This window comes from Lacerta agilis, chromosome 11 (genome assembly GCF_009819535.1).
Source record: "Lacerta agilis isolate rLacAgi1 chromosome 11, rLacAgi1.pri, whole genome shotgun sequence".
NCBI classification, from domain to species: domain Eukaryota; kingdom Metazoa; phylum Chordata; class Lepidosauria; order Squamata; family Lacertidae; genus Lacerta; species Lacerta agilis.
The window spans coordinates 46,298,686-46,315,218 of NC_046322.1; the positions used below are offsets into that span (position 1 = coordinate 46,298,686).

Consider the following 16,533-nt stretch of genomic DNA (forward strand, 5'->3'; position numbering starts at 1 on the left):
TAGACATACACACACTAGACTAAACAATGGCTAAATAGCGGCTACAATTCACTCTCCCACTTGTACATACCAAGCAAGTCTGTGGGAAAAAACGTACGACTGGAGCGAAGGAACTCAACTCCAGTTTTCTGAAAATAACCCAGAGCTGACAACTCAGTAGGAGGGTCTGGATGGTTTCAAGACACAGTTTTTAACCGAGGCTTGGACTTCTAACTGTTTTTTAAAGCAAAGATTTACATCCTCTCCTTGGCTAAATTACTTGTAAATTAATCACATTAATTACCTTGAGAGGATAAGCAGGAGGCTGGACAAGATAGAGCCAGTGTCAGCCAATAAAGTCTGTGTTTGTTTAAAACAAATGCACTAGCTTTGCTGTGAACAAATCCACACAGAGTACAAAAATGGTAAGACTTAAACTCTCTAATAACCACTTATCTCAAATGCACATACTTTTGAGTTTTTACAGAAACATTCGAAATCCAGACAGATCCCTTTGTAATCACCAAAAGCTGAATTGCAACATTCTTTCTAGTTACAACTGCATTGCAACATTGCTACAGTTCTCCAATTTTGGACTGCTCAGATTTACAAGCGTTGGTAATCTTATTGTCAAAAATTCTAGCTAAAATATAAATCGGTATATCAAAATATGTATTTGCTCTTCTTCGACTTCTGAAATTCCCTCATAAAGTTTTGACTTTAGGCAGACTTTGGCAAAGCCAGTTTTATCATTAGGCGAACTACACGGCTGCCTATGGAGGCAAAAATTTTAGGGTGCTTGGAGGTTGCAGGAAAACAAGGTGGGGGTCTTTCAGAGGACGTGTCATAGAGGTGCCACAGGGGCATCTCCTGCCTGGATCTCCAACACCTTGGCTTAATTTGAGGTAGCCCTCAGCTCCTGGAGGAAGTGGGGCAAACAGAAAACACACTTCCTCTGAGAATGTGCAGAGTGAAGAGGGGGAAACCAATCAGGGTTTGCCTAGGGCACAAAATACCCTCACTGTAACAGTGGACTCTGGTGCTCATCTAAAGATGTACGTTACAGGTTCATTAGTCTGTTGCAGCAAAGAAAGCAATGAGTCTTGTGGCACCTTAGCAACGAACAAAGTTATTATTTGGCTTAAGTTTCTGCAAGTATGTCCACCTCACATATTATAAAATTCCTCAATGGAAGACACTTCTGTACAGTAACATGCATGTAGGTCATGGGGGTGGGGGTGGGGGGTGGAATGGGAACCTGTGGTGCTCTAGACCAGACAACCCTCATATCCAACAGCATCTGAAGGGCCACAGGTTCCCCTAAAATGATGTAGGATCAACAAGGTGCAATCTGACAAATGTGAAACACTTGTGGAAGGAAATAATCTTAATTCCTACATGAAATGAAATAGTCTTATATTATGCCAAGAGGCCATCATTCAACTTTTATTCCCAGTTGAAGCAAGAGTGAATCACGTGTGCCTACTTCACGGAACATTTTATCTTACTGCCATTAGGCAGATCGTTCCAATACAGTTTTGGTACTTTAAAATATAATGGAAACTGATGGGTGGCGGCGGACGAGAAAGCTATTGCTTTTGGAAACATCGGGGGGGGGGGGAATAAAGATATCGATACAGAGTCAGAATGGAGTATTCATCAACAATTCATGTCTTTCACACTGAAGTGGTAGGATTACACTAATAAGTTTTCAAAAGTTTGGGTAAGCTTTCCATGCCTACCCCCCACAAAAAAACCCTGTCAACACCCTTCCTTGAAGTCCAATTCTTTATGAAAATCCTTCCTGAAGCCACGCAATCTGACATGGCCTGTGTCCCAGCCTCTGGCTTAGTGGAGGAGTTAGCAGTCTGAGACAGCTGAACTGCCTGGAGAATCAGACCAAGCTCCTAATGGTGGTGTTTCAGAGCAGAGGTCAAGAGTGGTGGCTTAGAGCCCAAGCCGGGACCCTCACAGACCCCATCTTCTTAGCCCTTCTCTGAGGAATCAGCTGCTTTGTGGGCTACTACACTTGCCCAATGGCACAGGGAACATGCCAGGCAAGAGGCCAAGAAAAGGCAGAATGCGTGTCTGCGGCCCAAGGAACTGGCCCTTTAAGAGCCACAGTCCCTTGGCTAAGGTATTAGAACTTGGGCAACGGGGGACTGGAAGAAGGGATGCAACCACCAGCCTGCCTTCCTATTTTGTCCCTGTCGGTAACTTCCACATGTGGGTCAGAATATCCTGCAATCCAGTGCCCTATGGCCAGCTTCCATCCATTCCCCAGCTCGGGATTTAATGCAGAATGGAGCAGCTGCATTACTTCTATGCAACTGTCAGGGATTACGTATTAAGGCAGGACATGCTAAGAACGCGCCAGGTCTCTGATCAGAGGAAAGAGAATGGCAACAACAAACAGATCTTCTTGCCATGAGATTCCTCCCTCCATGTATAACAGTTCTCTTACTGGCTGTGCTTTCTTCCTCCAGACTGAGGACCATGGGCAGCATGGGTTGTATTCAACATGGCGCTAAGGTGAATGTTCTGTTAGCATAGGGATTTACCCTTGTGCATTGCAACATCCTTTTCCTGTCCTCCCATGTATTCTCCTAAATCTGTTCTGGGGGTTCTTCTAACACTCTGGAGAAGATCTGGGAACAGCGAGATTAGGAGCACGGGGAAATCCCCTTGTGTTAGCACAAAAAAATATTGGGGCAATATTTTTGCCCCCAGATATTTTGACATCCTCATCATCTTCATTCTTACAGCTCTTACGTAGCATAGTGTATGAGTCTTTCCCATCACCACAAAAAAGAAAAGAAAAGCCTTTCTCCATCGCATATTTAGTTGACCACCATTTTTATTAATCACTAGGTGATTCCAGAAATAACACACTGATACTATATTGTGTTTTAATAGCTAACTTCAGAGTATACAGATTGTAGTTGTACATTTCTGTATTTTATATTTTTGTTTTTGCATTGAAAAACGACTGTTACCTGCTCTGAGTAAAAGGAACAGAGAGGGCTAATATTTAAACTAAGATCGCATGGAATAAAGGGGCATTATGCTAAATACTTGAATGCTTTACATGATTCTATAATTCACAGCTTGACTATACTTTCTCCTTTTGATTAATGGAAATCTGTTTAAACACTTCTCTGGCAATGGCCACAAAGCATTTGATCGCCTTTCCAAAGGCTTGCCAGCTGGGTTTTGTCATTAACATTTATTAACAATCCAAGATATGGCTTTTTGCGTCTAATTCTCACAACATAAATGTTTTGTATAGTTCTCTAGAGAGCTCTGGTGTGACAAGTTTCTGGCACAAATTACAACCCCATAGCTATTCACCAGAACCAATGTGAAATTAACATGGTATTAATCCAACTTAAACAAAAAATAACACAAATCATCAGAACTTAAGCAGACTTAACATTCCTCAAGGCCTCTAAATTTGTAATTTTATAGTCAAAACACAATGGAGGATTCTTTTGACCAGTTCATTTAAAAGGGTTTCAGTTTAACTTTAGCACAGATGCACAAAGGAAGGTTAAATGTTTGACGTGTTCTAAACAAGCTTTAACAGTCTTATTTCAAAGGGAAAAGCACTGAGAAGTATAATCTAAGTTTTCATTAAGGCATTTGTTAACTTTTGGAAATGGCCTCATCACGTTTTTCAGGAAACCTTTTTATTTTATTTTCAAGAAACAGGGGTGGAGAATCTCCAGCCCATGGGTCAGTCTTGGCCTACTAGGCTTTCTCACTTGGCATATGAGGACGGTTTGGGCAAATGACAGCTGCCCACTCTACTTCAGATGTCATATGAATAAGGGTGGTGCTAGGCCAAAAGGACAAGGCATCGCTAAAGCCCCCTAGCGTGGCTTCCAAGTGCCTGACAACCAGCTGGTTGAAGCACTGTGTAAAGCAGAAATCCAGTGCTAAGCAGGATTGCCCATTCCCCAAGAAGGGGGATCCTGCTTGGTCCAGGTGCATGCGAAAGCTACCTGCAAGAAAACCTCTCACATACTCAAACCCAGCACTGAGCAAGATTTCTCTCACCTCACATCAGCAAAAGGAGGGCAATCCTGCTTGGTCCGGGTGTGTGGAACAGCACCCAAACCTGCTCAGTTTGACTGCACTTCCAAAGCACATAGCAAGCAGCAAGGTGCTAATTTTTTAAAAAACAAGAACACTTCATTTCAATGGTTGGCTTTCTTGTTGCCTGCTACGTGCTTTGAAATCCCAACTTTGGGACTTCAAAGCAGCCTCCCAAATCATTTCTGAAGTCAGGTGACTGAGAGGTAGACAGCCCCTGCCCACCTGTCAAATTTGGCCCATGAGCCAAAAAGGTTGCCCAATCCTGCTATAGCCAATCACAGAACATCAAAAACAGTAACACAGCCTCTGACCATGATCCAGAGAACCTGCTCCATTTCTGAAGGCAGGCCGCAGGTGCTTGAAATAATGCAGGGATTTGTAGGGAAATCATCAAATAAGATGCAGCATCAATGAGTGCTAATTCTGGCCCACTGGACTTTGGTTTAGGAGACCGTGAACTGGCCCAACTCATTATCTCTTAATCTCAAATTAAAATATAGAGTGTGGAAATACTGATGTCACTGAGCAATGTTGTTGAGCAATGAATGTGGCAATGTTTGTAATGTACTTCATACTCAAGAGAAACTACTTTCTCCAGTCAAAATGCACATCTAGGCCACATTTTTCCAAGTGTGTAAATATCACAGTATCCTCTCTGGTTTTTGTGTGCTGCAAAAGATGCCAGCAGGTGAGACAGCTGTTGTTTTGCTCTCAAACGGTGAAAGATCTTAAACACTAATATCTCCAGTTAGTTCTCCTAAGTAGGCACACTGCAGCAAGGCACATTTGGCTTCACTAATGTATATAGAAGGAACTTCTTCTTGCCGTTCTCTTGAGAGTTTCAAGGGCCAGAGAAGATTGGAGGGCCACATTCTGGCCCTGGGCTTTAGGTCCTCCACCCCTGATTTATCTTATATGTTACACACCTGTTTAAGCCTTGCTAGTTCCTTCAGCGCTCGCGCCCATTGTTGCTTGTAGTGTAGTTTTGCCTTGGTCGCCGATTCCAACTTCCTTTCAAGGTCCCCCTAATAAAGAGCGGAGTTCTATCAACAAACACTATAACCGTAGGAATAATCTTTATGCAACTGAATATACAAAACTTGTATTACAAAAATAGTTTAGTATAGCATGTAACTTCTAAAGCAGTAACGCAATTTGATGTAAATACTGTGGAGCACAAGAATATCCTCGTTTAAGCATTAGCCTTATTTTTATTGTCCAACAAAGCGAAACCGGATTAGTCTGCAGTCCAAGACAGTTCATCTAAACAGTTCATGTAAACTGTTTTTAAACATCTTCAAAGGACTCAAAGATAGCATTCATTTTTATATAATAATCACTCGCTGTTCATATTTCAGCTTAATTGATGATGCAAGACTTGGCATGCCTGATCCTTGAAATTTTAGCTAATGTGTGCCTCTTAGTTTGGTTAGATTGCACCTTTTAAGTCTTCAGTTTGAAAGATCATGTCTCTGCATTAAATAACTCACGCTCCCTCAAAAGCAGCAGAAAATGTTTCCCCTTTAACTGGTCTTCTTAGGCATTGCCAGGCCAGGAGGACTTGAAAACTGCTTCTACTTCAGCTTTGAAAAATAAAACTATTCTGTTGGGGGCTTCGGGATCCTGTAGGATCTGGAAGTATGACTTGAGGAGTAATATTCAGGCCAACTCCATGTTCCTGTTACAGGTAGGTAGCCGTGTTGGTCTGCCATAGTCAAAACAAAATAAAAAAAATCCTTCCAGTAGCACCTTAGAGACCAACTAAGTTTGTTCTTGGTATGAGCTTTCTCTGTACAGAGGCTCGAGAAAAAGTAGAACCTTCTTCTAGATCAGTGATTCCCAAACCTGGGTCTCCAGCTGTTTTTGGACTATAATTCCCATCATCCCTGACCAGTTATCTTGCTAGCTAGAGATGATAGGAGTTGTAGTCCAAAAACAGCTGGAGACCCTAGTTTGGGAAACACTGTTCTATATGCAGGAGTGAGGAAATGTGGCTCACTAGATGTTATGGTGCTGGAGGAGACTCTTGAGAGTCCTATGGACTGCAAGAAGATCAAACCTATCCATTCTCAAAGAAATCAGCCCTGAGTGCTCACTGGAAGGACAGATCCTGAAGTTGAGGCTCCAGTACTTTGGCCACCTCATGAGAAGAGAAGACTCCCTAGAAAAGACCCTGATGTTGGGAAAGATGGAGGGCACAAGGAGAAGGGGACGACAGAGGATGAGATGGTTGTACAGTGTTCTCGAAGCTACTAACATGTGTTTGGCCAAACTACGAGAGGCAGTGAAGGATAGGCGTGCCTGGCGTGCTCTGGTCCATGGGGTCACGAAGAGTCGGACACGACTGAACGACTGAACAACAACAACAACAGATGTTACTGGACTACAACTCCCATGGTCTCTGACCTTTGGTTATAATGGCACAGTTTCACTTACCCTGTTCTTGAGTGAGTAAGCAAGAGCATATGTATACACATCCTAATGGTCAATGGCTAGGGAACAAAGAGCCCTCATTTCTTTGATTGTTGTTCTATCACATCGTAACACAGTGTGTTTTTTTTTTAAAGGCAGCATCTTATACATGCATTGAATACATATGACTGTCCAAATTTATGTTTGTGGAAACCAGATCTTGGGCTATAAAATGAAGTTTGAAGCTATTGCCTGGGAATTTGAGGCAGTAGCTTAAAATCTGCATTCTTTTCCAAGAGTGGCTGGGGCAACCCAGCTAGATGGGTAGGGTATAAATACTAAAATTATTATTAAGAGTCCTTTCCTAACCCTTCCCAATCCCACAGCCCAAAAGAGATGAAGAACTGCTTATCAGGAAAATCTCCCAATCTTTTCTTCATAAACTGGATATACGATACCTCTTCTGAGTCAAAGGCACAGATTAGAATTTTGAAAACTACATACATTCGCAGTGCTGTCAAACATGCATCTTTTATAAATAATAAAGCTCAAGCTATCAAAAGTAAGAAGAGTCTAAATGAAGCTACTGATACAACAAGATGGGTCTCTAGAGTTCATGTACATCTAATGACAGGTGTCTGCCATGAATTAAGAACAATTTGCAAACGCTTAACTTTGCTTACCATTATTTTTTTCTATGCAACCAATGGTCTAAGAATATTTATTACAATTTATCCTGGATCAAAAACTCATTTTAGGTGTACTCTGCCTGAGTTATCAGTAACAATGAAATTTGGAAAATACTGACACAGATGAACTGTAAAGGAATGTGAATCTCCTGTCCCTGGCAAGCTCTTAAAAGCTACAGCATTTTCCAGAAGAATTCTTTCGTTTTGTTTATATTTATGATGCAAATTTTGTGGCTGGGTTAAATTTGGAGTTTATTCCATGTTTCTTTTTTCTTGTCCATGCTGTCTACCTTTAATCTGCTGTGAAATGCTGCTATTCTTTCTGAGCCTTCAGCAATGTACGGTGAATTTGTAGACATACCTTTTCTAAAGTTAGAATACTTATTTCTGATTGCAGTCGGATTTCTGGTTTGCTGCTTTGCTGCTCCTTGTATTGCTGAAACTCTTTCTCCAGAGCTTTATACTTGTTTTCCCAGTCATAAAGCTGTTAGAAGAAGAAGAAGAAGAAGAAGAAGAAGAAGAAGAAGAAGAAGAAGAAGAAGAAGAAGAAACAGAAGTTGGATGAGTTTATACCTAGATGATAACACAACAAAGAGCTGGAAGGAACATTTTGCCCAATATTATTGGTCTTCAAACTGGTGTATCACAACAGCAGCACTACTACCATACAAATAGATGGTCAAAGGTTAAGAAATGGTTCCCGAAATATTACATTGCTTTATAGTTTTTACACACACACACACACACACAGAGAGAGAGAGAGATGCACACCAAATATTAAAAAGAAAAAAAACTTCTTTGTCATGGCAGCCACCATTGCTCCTTGGGAAATCTGCTAGATTTCTCTTAATGATTTAGAAGGGCACTTGAGATTTTTTTTGTTCCAACAGGCCTTTCTGAGTTACCCACTGCTGATTTTATGCAGTTTCCTCCTGTGCGTTGCACAGTACTACCAATAATGCAATGAATGAACATTATTCTTATTCTTAATTGATTTTTTAGAAAATTATTAACCACTTAGACCAGTCAAAAAGTCAACACAATAAATGAGAAAAAAAATAAGTATTTTCTTCAGGCAAATTATTTATAAAGCTAAAGTTATTTTTAAAAATGCTTAAAATTATTGTGGAAAGTAAATTATTCCTTAACAACATAGCAAGAGAGATGTAGAAAACAAAAGATACGGAGGAAATCCAAGACTCTTTGATTTCTTGGAGGAAACCCAATAAACAGTGGATCAAATTCAAAAATGCCCTTCTAAAAAATGGGAGGGCCTTTGGTCCTGAGGAGGTTCTCACAAATGTGTCAATGAACATTTTAGAAGCATCAACAATATACTGCGCACATAGTTTGGTCCTTAAAGAGAGAGAGGTGCCCTCAGGAAGCACCACCAACCTAATCTAATTAATTAATTAATTAATTAATTAGTCGTCTAAACCACTGGGCCTAGGGCTTGCCAATTAGAAGGTTGGTGGTTTGAATCCCTGCAACAGGGTGAGCTCCCATTGCTCGGTCCCTGCTCCTGCCAACCTCGCAGTTCAGAAGCACGTCAAAGTGCAAGTAGATAAATAGGTACCGCTCCGACGGGAAGGTAAACGGCATTTCCGGGCGCTGCTTTGGTTCACCAGAAGTGGCTGGCCACATGACCTGGAAGCTGTACGCCGGCTCCCTTGGCCAATAAAGCAAGATGAGAGCCGCAACCCCAGAGTCGTCTGAGACTGGACCTAATGGTCAGGGGTCCCTTTACCTTTTTAACTTTAAAAAAAACGTATTTATTCAAAAGTTACAATACAGTTACAATACAATACCCTTTCAATCAATATATCCCCTCCACAGACACGTCTGCGATGCTGGTGGCATTAAAATATCTGGTCTTCCTTTTTCACTTTTATTGAAGGAGAAGAGGATATTTTAAAGCTTTAATTAACCTGGCCGTAAGATCACCCTTGTTTTCAAAAATATCTATGTCCATTTCCAGCATTAAATAAAGTTGTATCCAGTGCTTTTTCTGGGGCGATGCAGGGGTACGCATACCCCTAAACATTTTGTGAGTCTTTGTATTTTTGTCCATTTACTGTATTTATTTTTCCCGATTTGAACTATAAAATGGTGATTTTATTGAGTCAAAATGAGAGTACCTTAAACATTTTTTTTTTAAGAAAAAAAAGCACTGGTTGTATCTAGCTTGGAAAAGTTAAGTTCCACTCACTTGTTGTTGCAAGCGGATCTTGTCCTCTTCTAACTGTCTGAACCGGGATTTTTCCAACTCGACCTGATGCATGCATTCTTCTTTGACTCGCCGCATTGCATCTTGAAGCTCCTGGCAGTTTCGTTCATGCTCTGCTTGGAGCTCTTTCTTTGCTCTTTGGAGCTTAAAATTTAAAGCACACACACACACAGAGATTTCAGCATCAGAGGTTGTCCAGATGTAAACCTGTGCTGCCTCATTTAGAAAGCACGCTCGAATGACATTACTCTCACGGGTCACTCATGCATTTCTTTTACCAACTTTCAATATATAACAACAACAACAAAACAAAACAACAACAATAATATAACAATACTTTATAAACTTAGCCTAGCTGTGTGGAGTGTGTGCCACAACATCCATGGAGTTACGAGGGCAAAGAACCATGGCTCCTAGCCAGTGCTGGATTTACGCATAAGCTAAACAAGCTATAGCTTAGGGCTCCACACTCTTGGGCCCCCCCCAAAAAAAATTTAAAGGAAAAAACAACTGGATGTACATTTCCAAAATATAAGATAAAAAACAAATAAAATGGCATTAGATACCTATTAGGTCCATAAATTACCATACAGCATATATTCAACACAAAAAAACAGTGATAAATTGTTGCTGACAAAGGACAGCTGGACATATAAAGGGCCCCATTGCCTTCAGTAGCTTAGGGCCTTATCAAACCTAAATCCAGCCCTGCTCCTAGCTATGTAGCAGCGATTTCTCTGCCAAATCTGATGGCTTTGCAGCTTTAAGTACAGGAATACTTGACGGATACAAGATGCACGTTGCTTATTTTTAGGTATTTCCACATATAGAATAAAGATGCATGTTCCTCTTTCCTTCCCCATCCATACCAACCTGCCAATGAACTAAAACATGCACAAAAATGCCCCAAAACTATGCACCAGAAAAAGCCACGTTCCATAGCATGCAAAAATTCCAATCTGAGCATAAGTCTAAGATGAACTGGAATGGTCCTCTTGAGTTTTTTTTTTTTTTTAAAAGGTTTCTGTATGTGCACAGTACAAGAGATAACATTGCTTTGCATATGTTTACCTCGGTTTCAGCACCAACAAGTTGCTTTTCACGCTTCTCTAAGTCAGTTAACGTTTTTTGAAGTTTTTCTTCCAAAACTGTATATTCTGCAACCTAGAATGTATACAGATGAAAAAGAAATATAAATTCTATATAAATTCTTTCTAAATAGAACATGGTATTTGTTCTTGAACTACATTATATCCTTGCAAAAGAAAAAGGATTTAAAATGAGCTTCAAATCCCACAAAACAAGTGACAACTTGACTTTTATGCATACAGTGGATTTCAAAATATTATGCATCAGAGCCTGCACTGTTAATAGATTTCAACAAGACTTAGGCTACAATCCTATACACATTTACCTGAGAGTAAAACTCAGTGGGGCATGTTACGGTGTAGGATTGCTCTGCAAGACTAGCAGTATTATATATGTTTATTTTAACTGAACCGAAAGTAAAAATATTGCAACTTAGTTCATAAACAATTCCAGGGTCTCTCTAAGGTGTGTTATACCTAAAGCATTTTTGTGTAGGTTTTATGGGCTGTGTGTCTAGGTCTTCTTCTGGCATCTATCTAAATACATCACCCTTACCACTGCCAGCTATCATGACAGTTCATTATGCTGTGAAGCATTTCAAAGGGGAAAGGGTCTTACTTTTTTCTTCACCAATGCTTCCCTCTCTCTGTCCCTTTTTCTCCACTCTTCTGCAACAGCCTGCATATGAGCTAGCTCCTTCTTCTTCAGCTGTGAAAAACAAACACAATTTGAAAATGTCGCCCTTCAAAAACCATAAAATTTGCATAACTCAATCAGAACTACTGTGGAAGTCTTTCCTCAATACTGCGTGCAAATTAAATATTCAGGACATCGGGGGAAATTCCAGATCAAATACACAGACAGCTCCCATTATCAGTCCTGAAAATTGATTAAAGGTAAAGGGACCCCTGACCATTAGGCACAGACGCGGACGACTCTGGGGTTGCAGCACCAGGTCATGTGGCCAGCATGACTAAGCTGCTTCTGGCGAACCAGAGCAACACACGGAAATGCCGTTTACCTTCCTGCCATTTACCTATTTATCTACTTGCACTTGATGTGCTTTCGAACTGCTAGGTTGGCAGGAGCTGGGACTGAACAATGGGAGTTGACCCCGTCGCGGGGATTCGAACCACCGACCTTCTGATCGGCACGGCCTAGGCTCTGTGGTAAATGATAGCTGGTAAGAGGCAATAGTTATGCATAGCCGTGTAAAGCTCAACTATATCTAACACTACTATAACCAGAAGTAAAATGGAGAACTTTACACCACATTTGAAAATTTATTTAAGCAGTCATAAAATACTACCATAACTCATAGGCTAGTAATAGCAGAACTACGTGTTACAAAGCACAATGGAAGTAGAAAGCCTTAAAAGTGATTGGAAAAAGAGAGGTAAGCTTCCACTTGAATTCAACTTAAGCAGAAGAGATGGGGGGGAAGCAACTGAAGTGGAATGAATTTTTAAAACTCACTAGGGTAGAATAGAATCATAGAATTGTAGAGTTGGAAAGAACTACAAGGGTCATCTAGTCCAACCCGCTACAATGCAGGAATATGTTGCCCAATGTGGGGCTCGAACCCATGACCCTGAGATTAAGAGTCTCATGCTCTAGCAACTGAGCTACCCTGGGCACTTTCCAGGCTGTGCCCACAGAAAGTGAACAGGCCAGTACATTGCAAGACCCCTGTGAATAAAATCACTCCTACTCTTAGTCCAATATTGTAAATATTTGGACTTCTCTCTCTCCCCTACCCTTACAAGGTGCTCTGTAATATCCAAAGGTGGTACAGTCTCGTGACTGATATATTATAATGACTGAAGGAAGGGGCAACAGGCCAAAAGTGTTCCTGCATCAGTAAGGACGAACCTTTGTGCTCAAGACTGTAAAATACAGTAGGTAAGATTCCTTTTGAATATAAATAATCTTTCCAAAACACAGATCAGTTTTAGCCTGCTGTCAACATCCTGGGCACATCTTGAAGATATACCAAACTACCTTTTTGCCCAGACATAATGTGAGATTGGGGTGGTTACCCTGAGAGACACGCCCAAAAATGTATTTGAACATTACAAAGCCATCTATGATGAATCTGCCAGGTATACAATGCTGTTGTACAATCAGCTACAGGACTGATTCCAATATATAAACCTCTTTCCCACGCTTGTATCCACCTGAACTGCAACCTAGGTTTAAGATCTGTCACATTAGCCTTTTGTTAAGAGTGGACCCATAGTTCCGGTTTAAAAGAATGTATAAAGAAACCTGGTTTTCAAAAAGATCTTCTTGCAGTTCCTTCCACATTTCCAATTCAAGTGCTGCTTTGTATTCTAGAGTTTCTCTTGTTTCTGGCTGGATTTCAGGAACATTACGTGGCTGAGATGAAGGAACCAGTGGTGGCTCATTGGCACCTAAACCCTAAACATGGAAATGCTATTAGATAACCTTCAATGGAGTTGTGTCTTTCCAAACATGAAAGAGTGCATTTCTGTTTACCTGAGAAGAATCGGACACCACAACTTCATGCATTTTCACAAGCCCATAATCTTCTAGGGTCACCGTATATGAAATCTCGGCTATCCTGTTGCTTGCCCTATAAACAAGAACAAGAACATTTCATTTCTTCTCTCATTTGAGATTAATCTTGCTCTCTACTGTCATTTGTTTACAATGGAACGAGCATGAGAAAAGTTGACTTATTTCTACAGCAGTCTTTCCTCTCTTTCCTCCCAAAAAAGGTCTCGGGAGCTAAACAAGTTTTAAATAAAGAAGTCAAACAATCCTGACTGTCAGACGACTGATCAAAACATGTTCATTGTAAAGGCCTTTGGCTACACACAATAAATTGCTTGATTGATTGACAGACCCAGACATGACACCAATTCTTTTAGGACTATGGAACACAGAGAGTTGAAAAAGGAATAGCTGCTCTATTAGAGAAGTACAGAGCATTTATTCCTATTCATGAATAAAGAGGTTGGAGACCGACATTGTGATTTCCTTTCTTTGTTCCTCCTAATCACTTGTGTTGTGGCGCTGGCTATCAGGTTTGACTCAACGCTTATTTTTCTGCCTATCTGCAAACAGTTTTGTTTCAAAGCTCAGAATTAAATATTTGCTGCTACAAGTGTCTTACTTTAATATGCACACTCACAACCTGGCAAGTGTGGACCTGAAGGAAACACATTCAGGTCAACTGTCCACAAAATAAATGTTCCAGACTCTTTTCAGATGATTGCCTTGTTACTAAAAAGTCAAAAAGTATCAATAAATAAACAAAAACATGAAACCCACGTTGCGTACAGCAATACATTTTACATTTGTTTCTTTTATCCATTTTTAGTAAAGTTTAAACAGTTCTCTATGCAAATACACTGAAAAGTTGGGTAAACTTATCGAGTTACAGGAAATAAACATCTGACATTTGAAACAAATCCATACAAAAGAGTACAATCACTTTCACATCAGTGAGTTGAGTTTGACATCAAATGCTAAAGTCAATTAGGTTTGGAGGACTGCCATCTAGTGGCTACTAGGTTTGGGTACACTCATGCTTTTCAGAAAGAATCTTCTACGTAATATACCGGAAAGTTTGATTGTGCAAACATGTATTTTGAAATTAAATATATATTCACCATTAGAAAGTTACATAAATTTTAAAAAATCCAAGCTCTACATTCTAATCAAATCTTTACCAAGTCAGCAGACAATGCTTGCATGACTGCTAAAGAAAAGTCACATTTGGAATCTTTGTGTACACTTCTACAAGTACAAATTGGTATCAAGTTCAATTGAGTGCATTCTTTCAAAAGCTCTGCAGCATCACAATAGTGTCTCCCACACTATTGTTCCATTGATCCCTTTTGTCCCCCAAAATTAAGAGTTATACAAGCTCTTCAAAAATAAGTTTACTAAATGCAAAAAAATAAAAAATCAAAAAGGCCTATAGGAGTGTTAAACAGAACCAGCTATAACAGAGGAACCTCATTTTTCAAAGCTCATTATACCCTTGTGCTGCTGTAACAGGGATTGTTTCACTGAAGGTCTGACGCCAGCACTGTTCCCCGCTAGCACCTAGAAAGCGGGTTTTTTCCATGGACAAAATATTTGAAAGCTGGAGTCTTGCAACTCCCAGCAGTAAGTCTTTGGCTGTTTTATCTTTATGCCACAGCTCCACCAGCAATGGTATCCTGAAATACAGAAGAAAAAAATACACATAGCATACAGGAGTTTGTATTTTGTTCTCATAGATGGGTTTCCCCTTGGTTGCTGTAGGCCGGGATGGGTAGAAGAGCTGCATTTATTTTACATCTTTTGTGATGTTGGCGTAGATGCACTGGCAGACATCAATGCAAAATAGTGCAACCACTTGAAAGAGTTCAAGGATACTCAATTTTGCAAGAACATTTCACACCCATCACAGTAATTTTTCATCCCAGAAATATACAATTGAGCGATATACTTTTGACTTCCTGCATGCCTACTGGTTAGCCATTGACAACAGTAAAAACCCATCCTAATCTGTGTCACATCACATTAGGAGTTAAAATTCATCAGCTTCCACAAGAAAGTAGTATTTCTTCTGAATACGATCAGTTTGAATGAGTTGCTCTGAAGTACATCCAGTTTAGAATAGGTTTCGAACTGAGTCAATGAATGATATAGGGCAGATTCCAGTCCCTGCCAGGTGCACACAGAGAGCAAAGTGCACTCAAATGAAGGGTTAGGACTTCCGGCGGCGACGCCATCGCCGGGTGGTCGAAGGCTGCCTCGGCTCCGAGGCGCCTTGTCCATCCCGGGGGTTAGGAGCCGCGCTACCGCAGCGCGCGGCTCCGTTTGGGGTGCGGGAAGAGCGTCCCGCACCCTGGGCTCCCCGGCTGTGCCCGCGGAGGCTCCGAACCCTTCCCCTGCCCCCCCTGTAAAGGGGGAGTGGGGGTGAAGGGACAACCGGAGCCGGGCTTCAGGGGACATGCCCCAACCGGGATGCAAATGCGGCGACAAAGCCCGCGGTGAGCGTCCAAGTTCTACCTGCGAAGAATGGAGCTAAAAACCCGGTGGTCGTGAGTAAAGATTTGGATTAAAAATCGCGCTTTTGGAACGATCCGGGGGGAAGGGGAAAGGTAGCCTGCCTCCCTCCCTTCGAGCCGAAGAATGTAACCAAATGAGGGTTTACTGCTACAGAACTGGTTTCAATGTAGCTAAAATTGACACATGAGACTGGCAAACTCTTTTTTCGGGCAGTTAATTAGAGGAAAATATCTCCATTTAAAGTTGCGGTGTTTGCGCTTCAGCACAGAAAAATGGCGTTGAACAAAGAGGAGAGCAGAAATACAACACCCACTTCCTCCTCCTCTGCCAGTATGCTGGGTTTTGTCCTTGAACTGGTATTGAACTCTGGACTAACAGATGAACAGAGACTCACTGCCTTGAAGGTGGAACTTGTTTATAGAAAAGTCAAAGTCTTGTGTGGGGATCTGAAAGGGAACCAATTGCCCACAGAGGAGGCTTTTAAAACTTTTGACACTTATGAAGAATGTCTTGCTAATGAGCTGAGAGAGTGGATGGAAAGATGGAGAGAACTGAGTGAGCAACTTCGGAGAAGAAATTCGCTTTTTGGGGGTGGCAGCCCCAAGGCGACGTTAAGATTTGTTATATCCAGTCCCCGGGGTGTGAGCTCGGGGGCCAGGGACAGAGAATTAAGGTATTTACAAGAAGAAAAGGAACGTTACAAAGAACCGAAGAAGCAGGGAGATGATGAGATGGACACCTCTGAACTCGTGGCAAGAAGAGACATGGACTGTGCCTGGATCTGTGGACGTTGGGAGAGAGAAGTTACACGGATGTTCAGTGCCGATGCCACCAGGAGAAGAATAATGGACAGAGGGGGTGTGGGGTGAAGTCTTAAACAAAATTTAAAGTAGTCTAACACGGCAAATCGAAAGTGGAGGGTGAATACTGTCAACAATATTCTGTTATATTTTTATTTGTATATGAAAGGAGATATTTCAAGTTTTTATGTTACTAGCAGTAATCTTA

General features: G+C 41.1%; 1 protein-coding gene across 1 annotated transcript in view; it reads right to left on the minus strand.

Annotated features, from left to right (window-relative positions):
* CEP120 (centrosomal protein 120) overlaps positions 1-16,533 on the minus strand; it is a 36,238-nt gene that overhangs the window by 5,868 nt on the left and 13,837 nt on the right. Inside the window, exons 11-18 of the mRNA XM_033164096.1 lie at positions 14,505-14,687; positions 12,994-13,090; positions 12,763-12,915; positions 11,113-11,202; positions 10,477-10,569; positions 9,388-9,549; positions 7,540-7,662; positions 5,004-5,102 (exon numbers count right to left, since the gene is read on the minus strand). Of these exons, the coding sequence (XP_033019987.1) occupies positions 5,004-5,102; positions 7,540-7,662; positions 9,388-9,549; positions 10,477-10,569; positions 11,113-11,202; positions 12,763-12,915; positions 12,994-13,090; positions 14,505-14,687 (1,000 nt within the window). The remainder of the gene's footprint in view (positions 1-5,003; positions 5,103-7,539; positions 7,663-9,387; positions 9,550-10,476; positions 10,570-11,112; positions 11,203-12,762; positions 12,916-12,993; positions 13,091-14,504; positions 14,688-16,533) is intronic.